Source organism: Gobio gobio (genome assembly GCF_949357685.1).
Source record: "Gobio gobio genome assembly, chromosome: 21".
In the NCBI taxonomy this organism is placed as follows: Eukaryota; Metazoa; Chordata; class Actinopteri; order Cypriniformes; family Gobionidae; genus Gobio; species Gobio gobio.
Genome location: NC_137117.1, coordinates 36,763,018 through 36,776,798, shown reverse-complemented (window position 1 = coordinate 36,776,798; position 13,781 = coordinate 36,763,018). Strand labels below are relative to the sequence as shown.

Genomic DNA, 13,781 nt, shown 5'->3' with positions numbered 1-13,781 from the left:
ACGGTAGGACATTTACAAAATATATTCATGGAACATGATTTTTACTTAATATCCTAATGATTTTTGGCATAAAAGAAAAAGGGATCATTTTGACCCATTCAATGTATTGTTGCTATTGCCACAAATATATACCTGTGAGACTTATGATTTTGTGGTCCATGGTCACAAGTTTTTTTTCCCCAAGTATAAAATACTAGTGAATTGAAATGGTCCATCCCTTATTTTCATTTTAATGTTGGTAAAAATATAGGGTAATAAATTAATGTGAAAAAAAAAGTTTAATAGAAAGAGTTAATCAACATGTTATACGTCAACTACCCAAATACACAACGCATTCTACGGTCATTATCACCCGAGCTGATGATTTCATTTATTTATTTATTCATGGTTTTATGGTATCTAGGTCTTGTATAACACATCTGGAATTGCGTCATTCTCAACTTAACCTTCACTGAAGCACTTCACATAAATAACCACTCATCAGCCGGATTTTTTGTGTACACCGTTTTGTCACACCATAGAGGTGAACTCAACTGAAATACGCTGCAGTCCAGGTTTAAATGCCATTCAAATGTACTTACAGTTCACTGAGGAAGTGCAGGTCGTGGAAAGCGTTGGGCTGAATCTCACTGATGTTGTTCATACTGAGATCCCTAAAATCCAAAAACAATAAATAAAAGAGAGAGAGAAATGAAGGGTCAATGGCAATGACAATGAGATCAGTTATGCAGTTGTCAGCATCATTACTCCAGTCTTCAGTGTCACATGATTCTTCAGAAATCATTCTAATATGATGATTTGATGGTCAAGACACATTTCTGATTATTATTATCATGATTTTGTAAAAAACGTGATACATCTTTTTCAGTATTCTTTGATGACTAGAAAGTTCAAAGCATTTATTTGAAATGTAGAAATCTTTTGTAACATTGTAAATGTCTTTACTGTCACTTTTGATCAATTTAATGCATCCTTGCAGAGTATTAGTATTATTTTAATAATAAAAAATAAAAATAAAAAATATATATATAACTTACTGACCACAAACTTTTGAACGGTAGTGTATATCATAACAAAAGTATATATAAAGTATATATTTTTTTAGTAAAAGTACATTGAATGAAAATGTCTGTCCTAATCAAACATGAAACTTATAAATATGATCAGGAACTGCATAGATCAATAGCAATATGTAACAAAATAGGAAAACTGTCGATTTTGTAAAAGCATAAACAACAGCAGAATTAATAATATAGCTGCAAGCAGCAATTATAGGGGCCAAGCACGACAGAAGCAAATAAGGAAGCTAGCAGCAGACCAACTGCAAAAATGAGTAAAGACATTTGGAGACAAAAAGTTTTAAACCCATAAGTATATTGAGTTGTAAAGAGCCTATTTCATGTTTTGTTCAATTATAGGGCCACCAAGTGGTGCAGTCCCACCGTTGGACTCGGCATTGAGCTTTGTGACATGGTGCATTATCCTGCTGCAAGTAGCCATCAGAGGATGGGTACATGGTGGTCATAAAGGGATGGACTTGGTCAGAAACAATGCTCAGGTAGGCCGTGGCATTTAGGGGCCTAAAGTGTGCCAAGAAAAAATCCCCACACCATTACACCACCACCACCAGCCTGCACAGTGGTAACAAGGCATGATGGATCCATGTTCTCATTCTGTTTACGCCACATTCTGACTCTACCATCTAAATGTCTCAACAGAAATCGAGACTCATCAGATCAGGAAACATTTTTCCAGTCTTCAACTGTCCAATTTTGGTAAGCTTGTGCAAATTGTAGCCTCTTTTTCCTATTTGTAGTGGAGATGAGTGGTACCCGGTGGGGTCTTCTGCTGTTGTAGCCCATCCGCCTCAAGGTTTTGCGTGTTGTGGCTTCACAAATGCTTTGCTGCATACCTCGGTTGTAACGAGTGGTTATTTCAGTCAAAGTTGCTCTTCTATCAGCTTGAATCAGTCGGCCCATTCTCCTCTGACCTCTAGCATCAACAAGGCATTTTCGCCCACAGGACTGCCGCATACTGGATGTTTTTCCCTTTTAACACCATTCTTTATAAACCCTAGAAATGGTTGTGCGTGAAAATCCCAGTAACTGAGCAGATGATCCTGAAATACTCAGACCGGCCCGTCTGGCACCAACAACCATGCCATGCTCAAAATTGCTTAAATCACCTTTCTTTCCCATTCTGACATTCAGTTTGGAGTTCAGGAGATTGTCTTGACCAGGACCACACCCCTAAATGCATTGAAGCAACTGCCATGTGATTGGTTGATTAGATAATTGCATTAATGAGAAATTGAACAGGTGTTCCTAATACTCCTTTAGGTGAGTGTATAGTCTTGTGTCCACTTTTGCGTGCTCTTCATCAAATTTGTTTTCGCGTAATTCGAGAATGGTTGGGTTTATCAAAAAGCTTTTGATAAATGTTTGCCAGCATGGTCTGCTGATGACCTGATATGATTTTCATGAAAACCGGACGAACCGTTAGGGTCTAGGAGGAGTTTGAAAAAGTAGTTTTTTTGGTGGGAAAATGTGGCGAAGAAATGGCACTACCGACAATCGAATCACCTTGAGAAATATTTTTGTTTCTAGCCCTTCCGGTTCAAAAGTTATTAGCATAAACACAAGTGCAAATTTGGACAGCTGGTGGCACTAGAGGGATTGAGTTAGATACTCAAAATTTACTATGGTGATAGTTGAGACTGTCTGTGTGCCAAATTTTATAACTTTCCCGCAAGCGTCCTATGGGGATTCTTAGCATAGAATGGCAGCATAGACTCCCATTGCGGAAGAATATTAAGAAGAAGAAGAACGCCAACGATTACAACCTTTGGTGCTTGGCCCCTAATTAGCCATATTATCAAGCCACATATGAATTTTGTGAATATGTTTACTCCTCCCTTTTTATAATAAGTGTTATTACCAAACTATGATTAAGTAGTTAGTTTCATTGTGTTATTTAAGTCTATCATTGTTTTTGCCTGCTGTATGTGGCTTATCCGAACAGAACTGTGACTCATTTCAGATCACGACCCTCTGGTTGAGAACTAATCATTTGTTTAATCTAGGTCTACGCGTTTCAAAGAAATACTGATATTTAGTTTATGAGTTTATGCTTGTTTAGTTTATGAGTTCATTAATTTAACATCATAGGCTCCACGACCGGATATTTTACTTTGTGGTCATAACCGGAGCTTTTGACAGACACGATCGTGATCATTGATCAACATTCTCATTTTCGTTCTTGCGATATTCATTAAGCTTTTAAGCGCAATCAAGATGAAAACCTGCACAATATTGATTGTTCTCCTAGAGTAATTATGAGTAATCCAACACAGTAGATCTCATGTTTCAAATGAAAATACCGCCTGCATCAGTTGGCTGGCTTCAAAAAGACCAACAATACAACCCTTGATTACAACATGTGAAATCTGGCTTTGTGCTTTTTTATAGTACTATTATTACAGATGCCTCTCTCAATTTCCCGTTCAATTAATTAATGGACTCCAGAGCCAGAGTTAGTGTGGTGATTATGTGCACAGCCCGAACCCAATGAGAGCAGACAGATCTGATGTCTTTATCAGCTGTGCCAATTCCATCAATCAATAGTGTTGATTATAGACCTTGCCTGATCTAGACAACACCTTTAGTCAGAGACCTGGACAATCTCTGGATCGGTTGATGAGAGGCTCTGGCTTTGATAGTTTCTTCCGAAGGCAGCCAAGGCCCTTCTGAATGAAACATTTGCACTCTCGTATCAAAGAAAACCCACACCTGCACGTTTTACCATCCATCTGAGAGGAAGAGTGGAGAGAGAAAAAAGAAAACAATAAAAGAGGAAAAATTTTCCACTCTGAATTATTGTTCAACGGATGTAATTTCCTCTCTGGTTTGCAGTACGTGTGTGTGTGTAGTTGTGTTCCAGATGTTTTCTGCCTTCAACCCAATCGGACCATCTTGATCATCTTATATTTTTTCTCTTTTAAATTTGACCTACCTATCAAAAGACATTTCGGACTCAGGTATATATTTTACCCTCATACTTTACCCATCACCCCTAGTGTGTTCTGAAGTCTTAAAGGAATAGTTCACCCAAAGTTGAATATTATCTCTTATTTCACTGAACCTCAAGCCATCATAGATGTATATGACTTTGTTCTTTCAGGCGAACACAATTTGAGCTATATTAAAAAATATCCTGGCTCTTCCCAGCTTTGTAGTTTCCGGCGTGGGAGGCGGTGTGCTAACAAGGAGCCTAAAGACAGCAGCCTCTAGCATCAGTCACTAGCATGCCTATTTGAGGCCAGGGGAGTGAGGTTTACAGCTCTTACTGGCCTATGTCTGTTACACGCACCCCTCTAAACATCACACCAAATGTCACTGTTCCTACTCAACCTGTCCAAGCGGGATTCGAACCGGGGACTCCGGAGTGGGAGGTGGGTGTGCTAAGGACTGCAACCTCTAGCATCAGTCGCTAGCGTGCCTCTTGAGATCAAGGGAGTGAGGTTTACTTGTACAGCTCTTACTGGCCTACGTCCATTACACTCACCCCCCTAAACCTCACTCTCAACTGGGTCAATAGCAGCAACTATCACTGTTCCTATTTGATCTGTCCGAGAAGAATTCGAACCGGGGACACCGGCATGGGAGGTGGGCGTGCTATAGACCGCAGCCTCTGTCATCAGTCACTAGCGTGCCTCTTGAGATCAGGGAAGTGAGGCTTACACGCAAAGCTCTTACTGGCCTACGTTACACTCACCCCCCGAAACCTCACTCCCATCCAGGTCATGGCACCTAATGTCACTGGCCTGAGCGGGACTCAAATCGGCGTCTCCGGCATGGGAGGTGGGCGTGCTAACAAGGATGCTAAAGACCGCAGCGCAGCCTCTTGAGATCAAGGGAGTGAGGTTTACATGTACAGCTCTTACTGGCCTACGTCCATTACACTCACCCTCCTAAACCTCACTCCCATCCGGGCCACGGCACCAAATGTCACCGGGACTCGAACCGGCGTGGGAGGTGGACGCGCTAACAAGGACACGAAAGATAGCAGCCTCTAGCATGCCTCTTGAAATCAGTGAGGTTTATACGCACAGCTCTTACTGGACTATGTCCATTCCGCTCACCCCTCTAAACTTCACTCCCATCCAGGACTTAATCCAGCGTCTCTGGCATGGGAGGCAGGTGCGCTAAAAAGGACGCTAAAGGCCACAGACTCTAACGTCAGTCGCTAATGCACCTCTTGAGGCCAGGGGAGTGAGGGTTACTCGCACAGCTCTTACTGGCCTACGTCTGTTACACATATTAATACCTTATTTCCAAATCTGAGGATCTATAGCACATTCACTTGAGCTTTAGACATAACCGAACAAATATTTAGAAACTACAAGGCTTATTTCTCAGTGGAAATTACTCATAAGTTGAAGAAAATTAAACAATTGAAATTGATGAATACATTCACTTCTTTTAACTGCTCTGCCAGATGCCATTGCTATTCTGTCAACGAACCGCACACACAAGATTGACGGACACCATAGACAGGCAGCATATTTTCAGACAGCCTGATAGATCTCAATGGTGTTACTTAACCTACAGGTGTAATAAATTATTCAAACCATGGGTTGAGCCACTCCAGAAGTGTCACAGTGCTGCAGGGTTGGTGTAGTGCTAAGAAGAATCGGGCATCAGCTGAAGTGGTTTTACTGCAAAGACCTTGAACATCTAAGCTTGAACATTTTTAGCACGGTTTTCATTTAGGCAATGCCGAGTCGACATTGATGCAACCAAACTGCAACATTACTTCATTTGTTGTCCCTGGAGGTCTGGAACAGCCAAAAGGGCAGCTTCTCATAACCGTAGACCACCAGGCTTGAGAAGATAAACTGAAAAGCCTGAAAATATTCATCACAGAGACTTTGATACTTTGTTATTTATTTGTTTTGTCAGTGTGTCAACCATGACAAGGTGAAAAGCTAATTTGCTTTAGATGGGGCCTGGAAAACTTCACTCAGGAAAAGAAACAGAATGAGTTGACCTGACCACCACTGTTTTCCACTGACATGGTGGCATGGAATGCAGTCAACACAAACCTGTTAAACTGGAGGGAATATTTGGGTTTTGAACTGCTCCCAATATCGCACACATGAGCTGGTATTTATGGCTTAAAGAGCGTTTGCCATCAAGGTGTTGACGGCTAGCCTACAGCAGCTACACAACTAACTAGAATATTAATTCCAAATCAGAAAAATAAGGATTTATAGCTGTGTAAAACTAGTTTCACACCCAGCAAACCACATTCAAAAACCTCAGCATAGCCTGTGCACTAAATCAGTCAGAACTGAGGTTAAAGGGATTTAACAACTTTTTGTAAGACAAGTTTATCAAGGATTTTCTCCTTTATTTTAATTTAGCAAATGCCCTCAGTGCTAATATGCTAAAGGCAAGATTGACCAACAGCTTGCTCCAGTGCAAACCCTCTTTTGGCATTAAAAAACTACTGCCAGGATTTACTACAGTAAATAAAACACGCAGTGAAAAAGTTCATGGTTATTTTTGCATATGCATTTGTAGGAGTTTCCCTTTTAGACACTACAATGGGAGGAGAGTATTTAAATTAATCACGCAAGGTGATTTGCTAAGCATGTCTTATGCCAGGCTCTAATTTGCGCTGCTTTTGGTAGATTGTGTTGGTCATTATGGTAATAATCCTGCTGCGTCTGTGTTCTTTCATTTGCACGTTGTCAGTACCTTCCACTCCCATCAGTGCTTTTAAGGGATTGAGCTCTCATGCTAATTCACTATAAACAATAATTCAATATAAACAATAACAAGAAAATTGTATAGGGTTGCTAAAGACCTGCACAACTTTTTTCTGCACAACAATAATTGAATCTTTAGTCTGAAAAAGTGCAGTTCAACTTTATTCCACAAGATGTCTGACACACAATGATGAAGTGACGTTTCTCTCATAGTTACCGCAGGCAGAAAACAAAAGAATAGGAAGAATCATCAGCAAAAATTGAAATGGCTCAGAGATTTACTGCAGAGCAAGAACTGAACGCAGTCAAATATTACTGTCACTGTCACTGATGGTGGATCTGCCGAAGAAGCTGTCAGAGATCTAAATATTGATGTTGAAGATGTTGATAGTTTTGAGAATATGTTTGAGATGGCGAATATGAGGCAGATGCTGAATGTACTGGGAAATGAGCTCTGATGAGGACAGTGATGATGGTATAAAACATCTGCTCAAACTGAACCCTTACAAGCTCCAAAAGGTCACAAAATATGCTTTATTTTATCCTTCTGTAATTGTTACTCTAATATCAGGAGAGTTTTATATTATCGCAACAGGTAGACATCCATCCGTGTTAGATACAGATCTGGGTCGCTAAAGACCCCAATATTTAAGAATGACTGGCGAAACATTCAAATGCATTTAATGGTTAAAAAAAGGTTAAAAAAGGGATATAGTCAACAAATCGGAAACTGGGCATCTAGGCCTGCAGTGTAAATGACTATTTCAGTTTGTTACTCTCAACCACTCTCTTTCATCTTATCTTTAGTTAATTTAGCTATTTTAGCTTTCGAAAATGTTTTTAAGTCAATAGCTTTCGGTTTTCAGTTTTAGTGTATGATAATAACCCTGCTGTTTTTCAATATAAAGCCGCTCCCTCATGTGGTAATCCTCAGTTCTTTCCACACTCAACTAACACATCCTGTTTTTTACAGCAATAAGTACAGTTAATGAAAACGACTTTTGTTTTTCAGCCAAGTGGGCAATGTTGATTTAAGAAATTAAGAAGTGTAACCAATCTCCTGCTGCCTTTATGGAGAAAGTCATGTTCTTCACACTGCACACGCAGCTTCTTATTGCAACCACTGCAATCAAGAAGATATTGCTTTTCTTTATTATTTTTTTCTATTTTAATTAAAAAAAGGCAGATGTGATAGGCGCAGTCCCGGTTCACAAGAGGTCATAAGCACAAAGGCAATATCTGGCAGCCATGTTTAGGCGCTGAACACATGGTTCCTGATGATTATTGCAGTTATTACTAAGTACTAAGTGTGTTCAGGCAATCCGGCAAGTATGCCTTGCGGGAGACGGTATATATCGAGGCTGTGTCGCAATCTCTTCCCCCACCGTTTGCACATGTAGGGGTTTTGATGCACGGCCATCGGAAAGATGATACTCGTAAACGTCAACACATGCAATGAAGACTTTACTAGTTTCAAACAGCTGCTGCCTCTCTCGGCTGCCCCCCCCCCCCCTTCATCATACGTTTAAATGTTATTCTGGCCTTTGTCTTCAACTTCATTCTACAGATGCCCTGGCATTTTCATTTGAAAAAAATTGTCAAGTTAAGCTTGCCTTGATATATGACTACAGCATGGCCTTTTTGGTTTTATAAAATGGTTACCACTCAATAAACAATAATAGCATTATGATTATAAGTTTCCCATTTGTAGGAACAGGTATTTTAAAGTGTATTTGGTTTTCTATAGGAATGGTGTACATTGCTGTTTGATCTAAAAGTGAGTGACAGCATCTGCCACTGCAACTGTAGAATGACTCCTTTATATATATAGTGGATGATTAAGTGAAATAGGACCACCTGTCCATGTTTTCATGACTTTAACGCTCTGGAAAGAGGTGAAGTGTAGGTTACAAAAGCATTTTTAGCCCTCTAAGGACACATGACATAAGCCTGGCTAGAGAGAGAAAGACGGCATGTGTTGACTCTACCAGCACAGTTTCGCATTTACCCCATAGAGGTATATGATGTTTATTATTTACAGAGAAATGATAATGAAGAATATTTACTGTACTCGCAGACATATTTATACAGAACAACAATAGTTACATTTAATAGAATATGCAGTGATAACAATTGTTTTTCACTATAAAAAACCTTTTTTGCACTGGAAAAGTTCTTCATGAAACCATCGATGCCACTAAAGAACCTTCATTTTTAGGAGTGTTAATACTTGAAGTACTTCAATATTATAACTATTTAGTAAAATATGCATTTATAATGTTAGTTTTTCAGCTAAATGCACAGTAGGCTTATGCCTTTGCATATCGTATCATTTTATTTGTGCATGTGCTCATTTCTAACTATTTCAAACCATTTCTCATCAACAACTTGTTTTGGAAATGTCTTTTAATTTCTTTGACAGGATGTTTTTAAAATCAAAATGTAAGTTTCTTTTTTTTCAAATTACCATTTGAAAACCTGAACAAACCTTTCAATTGCAAAAATGATCCATAATGTTTTAATTCCATTAGCTTTTTACTCCCACAAAATTGTTATTGTATTTTATTTTATTTTATTTTATTTCTCTCACTTCCTGATCAAAGTTAATTACATTTTCTGTTTAATTTTTCATTGTATGCAATGTGTTATACACCGATTTAGACCTTCCTAAAATTGTGTTGGTCCCCCTTTTGCTGTCAAAACAGCCCAGACCCGTCGAGGCATGGACTCCACTAGACCCCTGAAGGTGTGGTCTCTGGCACCAAGATGTTATCAGCAGATCCTTTAAGTCCTGTAACTTATGAGGTGGGGCCTCCATGGATCAGACTTGTTTGTTCAGCACATCCCACAAATTTGATTGAGATCTGGGGAATTTGGAGGCCAAGTCAACACCTCAAATTCGCTGTTGTGCTCCTCAAACCATTCCTGAACCATTTTTGCTTTATGGCGGCGCATTATCTGCTGAAAGAGCCACAGCCACCAGGGAATACCGTTTCCATGAAAGCGTGTACATGGTCTGCAACAATGCTTAGGTAGGTGGTACGTGTCAAAGTAACATCCACATGGATGGCAGGACCCAAGGTTTCCCAGCATCACTGCCTCCACCGGCTTGCCTTCTTCCCATAGTGCACCTGGTGCCATGTGTAAGCGACGCACACACACCCGGCCATCCACGTGATGTAAAAGAAAATGTGATTCATCCGACCAGGCCACCTTCTTCCATTGCTCCATGGTCCAGTTCTGATGCTCACGTGCCACTGTTGGCTCTTTCGACGGTGGACAGGGGTCAGCATGAGCACCCTGACTGGTCTGCGGCTATGCAGCCCCATACACAACAAACTGAGATAACTCCTTCCTTGGAGCACTTTTGATAGACACTGACCACTGCAGACCGGGAACACCCCACAAGAGCTGCAGTTTTGGAGATGCTCTGACCCAGTCGTCTAGCCATCACAATTTTGCCCTTGTAAAACTCACTCAAATCCTTAGGCTTGTCCATTTTTCCTGCTTCTAACACATCAACTCTGAGGACAAAATGTTCACTTACTGCCTAATATATCCCACCCACTAACAGGTGCCGTGATGAAGAGATCATCAGTGTGCTATTCACTTCACCTGTTATAATGTAATGCCTGATCGGTGTATATTCCCTGTCTGTTTTTGGACTTTTATGTTATTTCCTGTTGTGTGTTTTTCTCTGTAGTTTTCATGCTGATTAAGTTCTCCAGGTGTTACCATTTAACCACGGCCCCTTGTTATCTTGTTCGTCTGTATGTATATGTTGCTTTTGTTTCACTCGTGGTTTGTCCCTCGTTGTATGAGTTTGCCTATAGGTCTCTTGTGTTACCCGTTTCCTTGTGGTGTTATTAAACTTTCTAGTATTTAGATCCTCTCTCTCGCCTGATCATTCATACCCTTTATGACAGAACGACAGACCCTGCTATAAATCAGCATGAAAACTACAAAGAACTACAAAGCAAAACACACAACAGGAAATAACATAAAAGTCCATAAACAGACAGGGAATAAATAACACACAATAGACAATGCATGCAAGTATTTTACTTTGAGTCCCACAAATTTAATTAAATTAAATTAAATTAAATTTGTTCTCTCACTGCATAATCAAAGTTTATTTTATTTTAAAGGTGAACTATGTAGGATTTTTGCAGTAAAATATCCAGAAACCACTAGGCCAGTGTTATATATTTTGTTCAGTTGAGTACTTAGAATATCCCAAATGTTTTCAACTATTTGTAAATCGTGAGAAATTGCTATTTTAACCAAGGAACCGGGACGTGTGAGCTATGCGTGTGAGGGAGTCGCCTGTTGATTGCGTCATATCTGCGTCACCCTCGGTCTCCGGTTTTATTCAGTGAAACACTTTACTTTCACTGCAGTGTGAACAAATGTCATAGCAGCCGCCGAGCGAACGTCATAACTTCCTTTTCAACACACTTAGATATATCTAATACGATAAACAGAGTTGCGTTACCTCACTCATGACTGGAAAAGAGGAAGTGGCGCCGGCAACCGTGTCATAATAAAAGTCCCGCCGGCGACTATGCCACAATAACAGTCCCGCTCTTCAATCGCTTCTGCGGCCTTGCTCAGCTCCACAACACTCGCTCCTGCTCTGCTTCAGACTACAGTAATGTTAATAATCGCATCCATGAACATGATTTCTGCTCGAGTCCTATCCTGACTGTTTCCCACCGGCTGTGAGGTGAAGACCACATGTCCCGAGATTCTGCGCTCAAACGTGGCGTCATCAAACTACGCCTTTGTTTTGAACAGGCGACCTCTAGTGGACGGAAAAGTTACATAGTGTAGCTTTAAGTCCAACAAAAATATTTTATTTTATTATTTTCTTTTCTTTCTTTTCTTTTTTATGTTCTTTTCTCGGTTTAATTTTTCATAGTTTTTTTTTTTTTTTTTTTTACTTTGAGTCCCACAAAAATATATAAATATATTTGTTTTGTTTTGTTTTGTTTCATTTATTATTTATTTTATTTATTTTTTCTCTCACTTCATGATCAAAGTTTGTTTTATTTTCTCTGTTTACATTTTTCATTGAATGCATGTTTTTTTACTTTAATGTCCCACACAAAATATTTTGTTTCATTTTATTTATTATTTTATTTTAATAAAAAAAAAATCACTTCATGATCAAATGCATGGCAAGTTTTTTTACATTGAGCCCCACAACATTATTTTATTTTATTTTATTTTATTTTATTTTATTTTATTTTATTTTATTTTATTTTATTTTATTTTATTTTATTTTATTTTATTTTATTTTATTTTATTTTATTTTATTTTATTTTTATTTTATTTTATTTTATTTTATTTTATTTTATTTATTAATTTTTTTATTAATTTTTTATTTTTTTTATTTTATTATTTTATTTTATTTATTACTTCATGATCAAAGTTTATTTGATTTTCTATGTTTTCATTTTTCATTGTATGTATGCAATGCATGCAAGATTTTTTGTTTTGTTTTTAATATAGGCCTACGCAAATAGTTTTCACATCATTCACATCAAGTACACATAGGATGTGGACAAAAGACCAAAGCAGGGTGCTGAAGGAATCCAGCGCTGGAGACATGACTGGACTGCTCTGCCGGTCGTGTCGAGGCACAGCAACAGAGAGGAGATGTAATAGCCATCTTTGAAGTGGCTCTCGAGGGCTCGCTCCTTCCGCCAAACCCTGGCACAGGTATGCTTTAATCTCTACTGCCTCACGCCAGCTCATCATCAAAAGCATGACATGCTATTCCTCTTACAATAACTGCATTTATTGTATACAGTTTGCCCAGAATCAATGAGAGAAAATACCATTTCCACTGGACATATGATGAAAACTTAAAGGTCACAAGGGCGCTCGGCACTTTCCAGTTTCAAAAAACATTAAGGTGTGTCAGAAGTTGACAATGATGATGATGATGATGAATTGGATGATGATGATGACTTCAATCTCTGAGTCAGACCTACCACATTAGTGAAAAACCTTTGGGGCGAGTTCACTGTGAACAGCAAGGAAACTTCTGGGAATTTTATTTGACGAATGCAAAATTCCTGCCGAGGAGCATAAGAATATTTTTAAAGACAAAAGGGAAGGGGAAAAGTGGGTGAGACAGATGCATAGATTAAGAGGCTGTTTGGGAGAAGTTGATACAGTCTCCATGGTGAGAAACCTCAAGCCCTTTTCGGGTGAGACAAAGTGTGGAGGTTCAATTCATCATTCACTCCAAGTTGACGTAATGGCATATCAGAGAGACCCAGGGACCCAGAACAACAGTCTTAGACTTTGCTCAGAAATTGTTTCCTGCGAACAGTTCCCACCTCAAACACAAAGGACAGCAAAGTGATAAGCTAACACGCTCGTTCGTGCCGCTTTGTTTGTTGATAAGGCCGGATCAAGTGCTACTCGATTGATCATTAGAGATATTCTATGTCTTTCTCACCCCCTTGATGACAGCGACCCATTTACAGCACTACTGGAACAATCTGAGCATTGTTGGCACGTTTCCTGTTTTTTGTCTCCCTTGCATGGACGCTCACTAACTCACAAACACTTTCCTGTATAGGTCAGGGGCCAGAGCTTCTCAAAGTGTCTTTACACTAGCTTCAGTGGAGACCACCCTGGAGCGGAAGGAGGGATTGAAGTTAAAGCTTCACAAAATAACATGCGATAAGGCAAAAATCATAGTTCCCTTTAAAAGACAGAATGAGGATAGGGGTTCCTCTTTGTACGACGGAACTCCAGGCCATAGAGACACAATGAGCTTTCTGTACGGCACATTGCTCTTGCTTCATGGCAAGGGGTTTGAATTCGATTTTTTTGCATACCATTTTAATTGAGTACATTTCTATGAACAAGGTAGAAATCACTTCATGACCAATGATTGTTTTAATTATTCTTTTTTTTTTTTTTTTTTTACATTATATTATCATATTATTACATTTTTATCATATTTATTTTATTGGAACTCTTCTCACTT

At 39.1% G+C, this 13,781-nt stretch overlaps 1 protein-coding gene across 1 annotated transcript in view; it reads right to left on the bottom strand.

The window, feature by feature from the left end:
- lgr6 (leucine-rich repeat containing G protein-coupled receptor 6) overlaps positions 1 to 13,781 on the bottom strand; it is a 109,620-nt gene that overhangs the window by 62,962 nt on the left and 32,877 nt on the right. Inside the window, exon 2 of the mRNA XM_079802973.1 lies at positions 582 to 653. Within this exon, the coding sequence (XP_079659099.1) occupies positions 582 to 653 (72 nt within the window). The remainder of the gene's footprint in view (positions 1 to 581; positions 654 to 13,781) is intronic.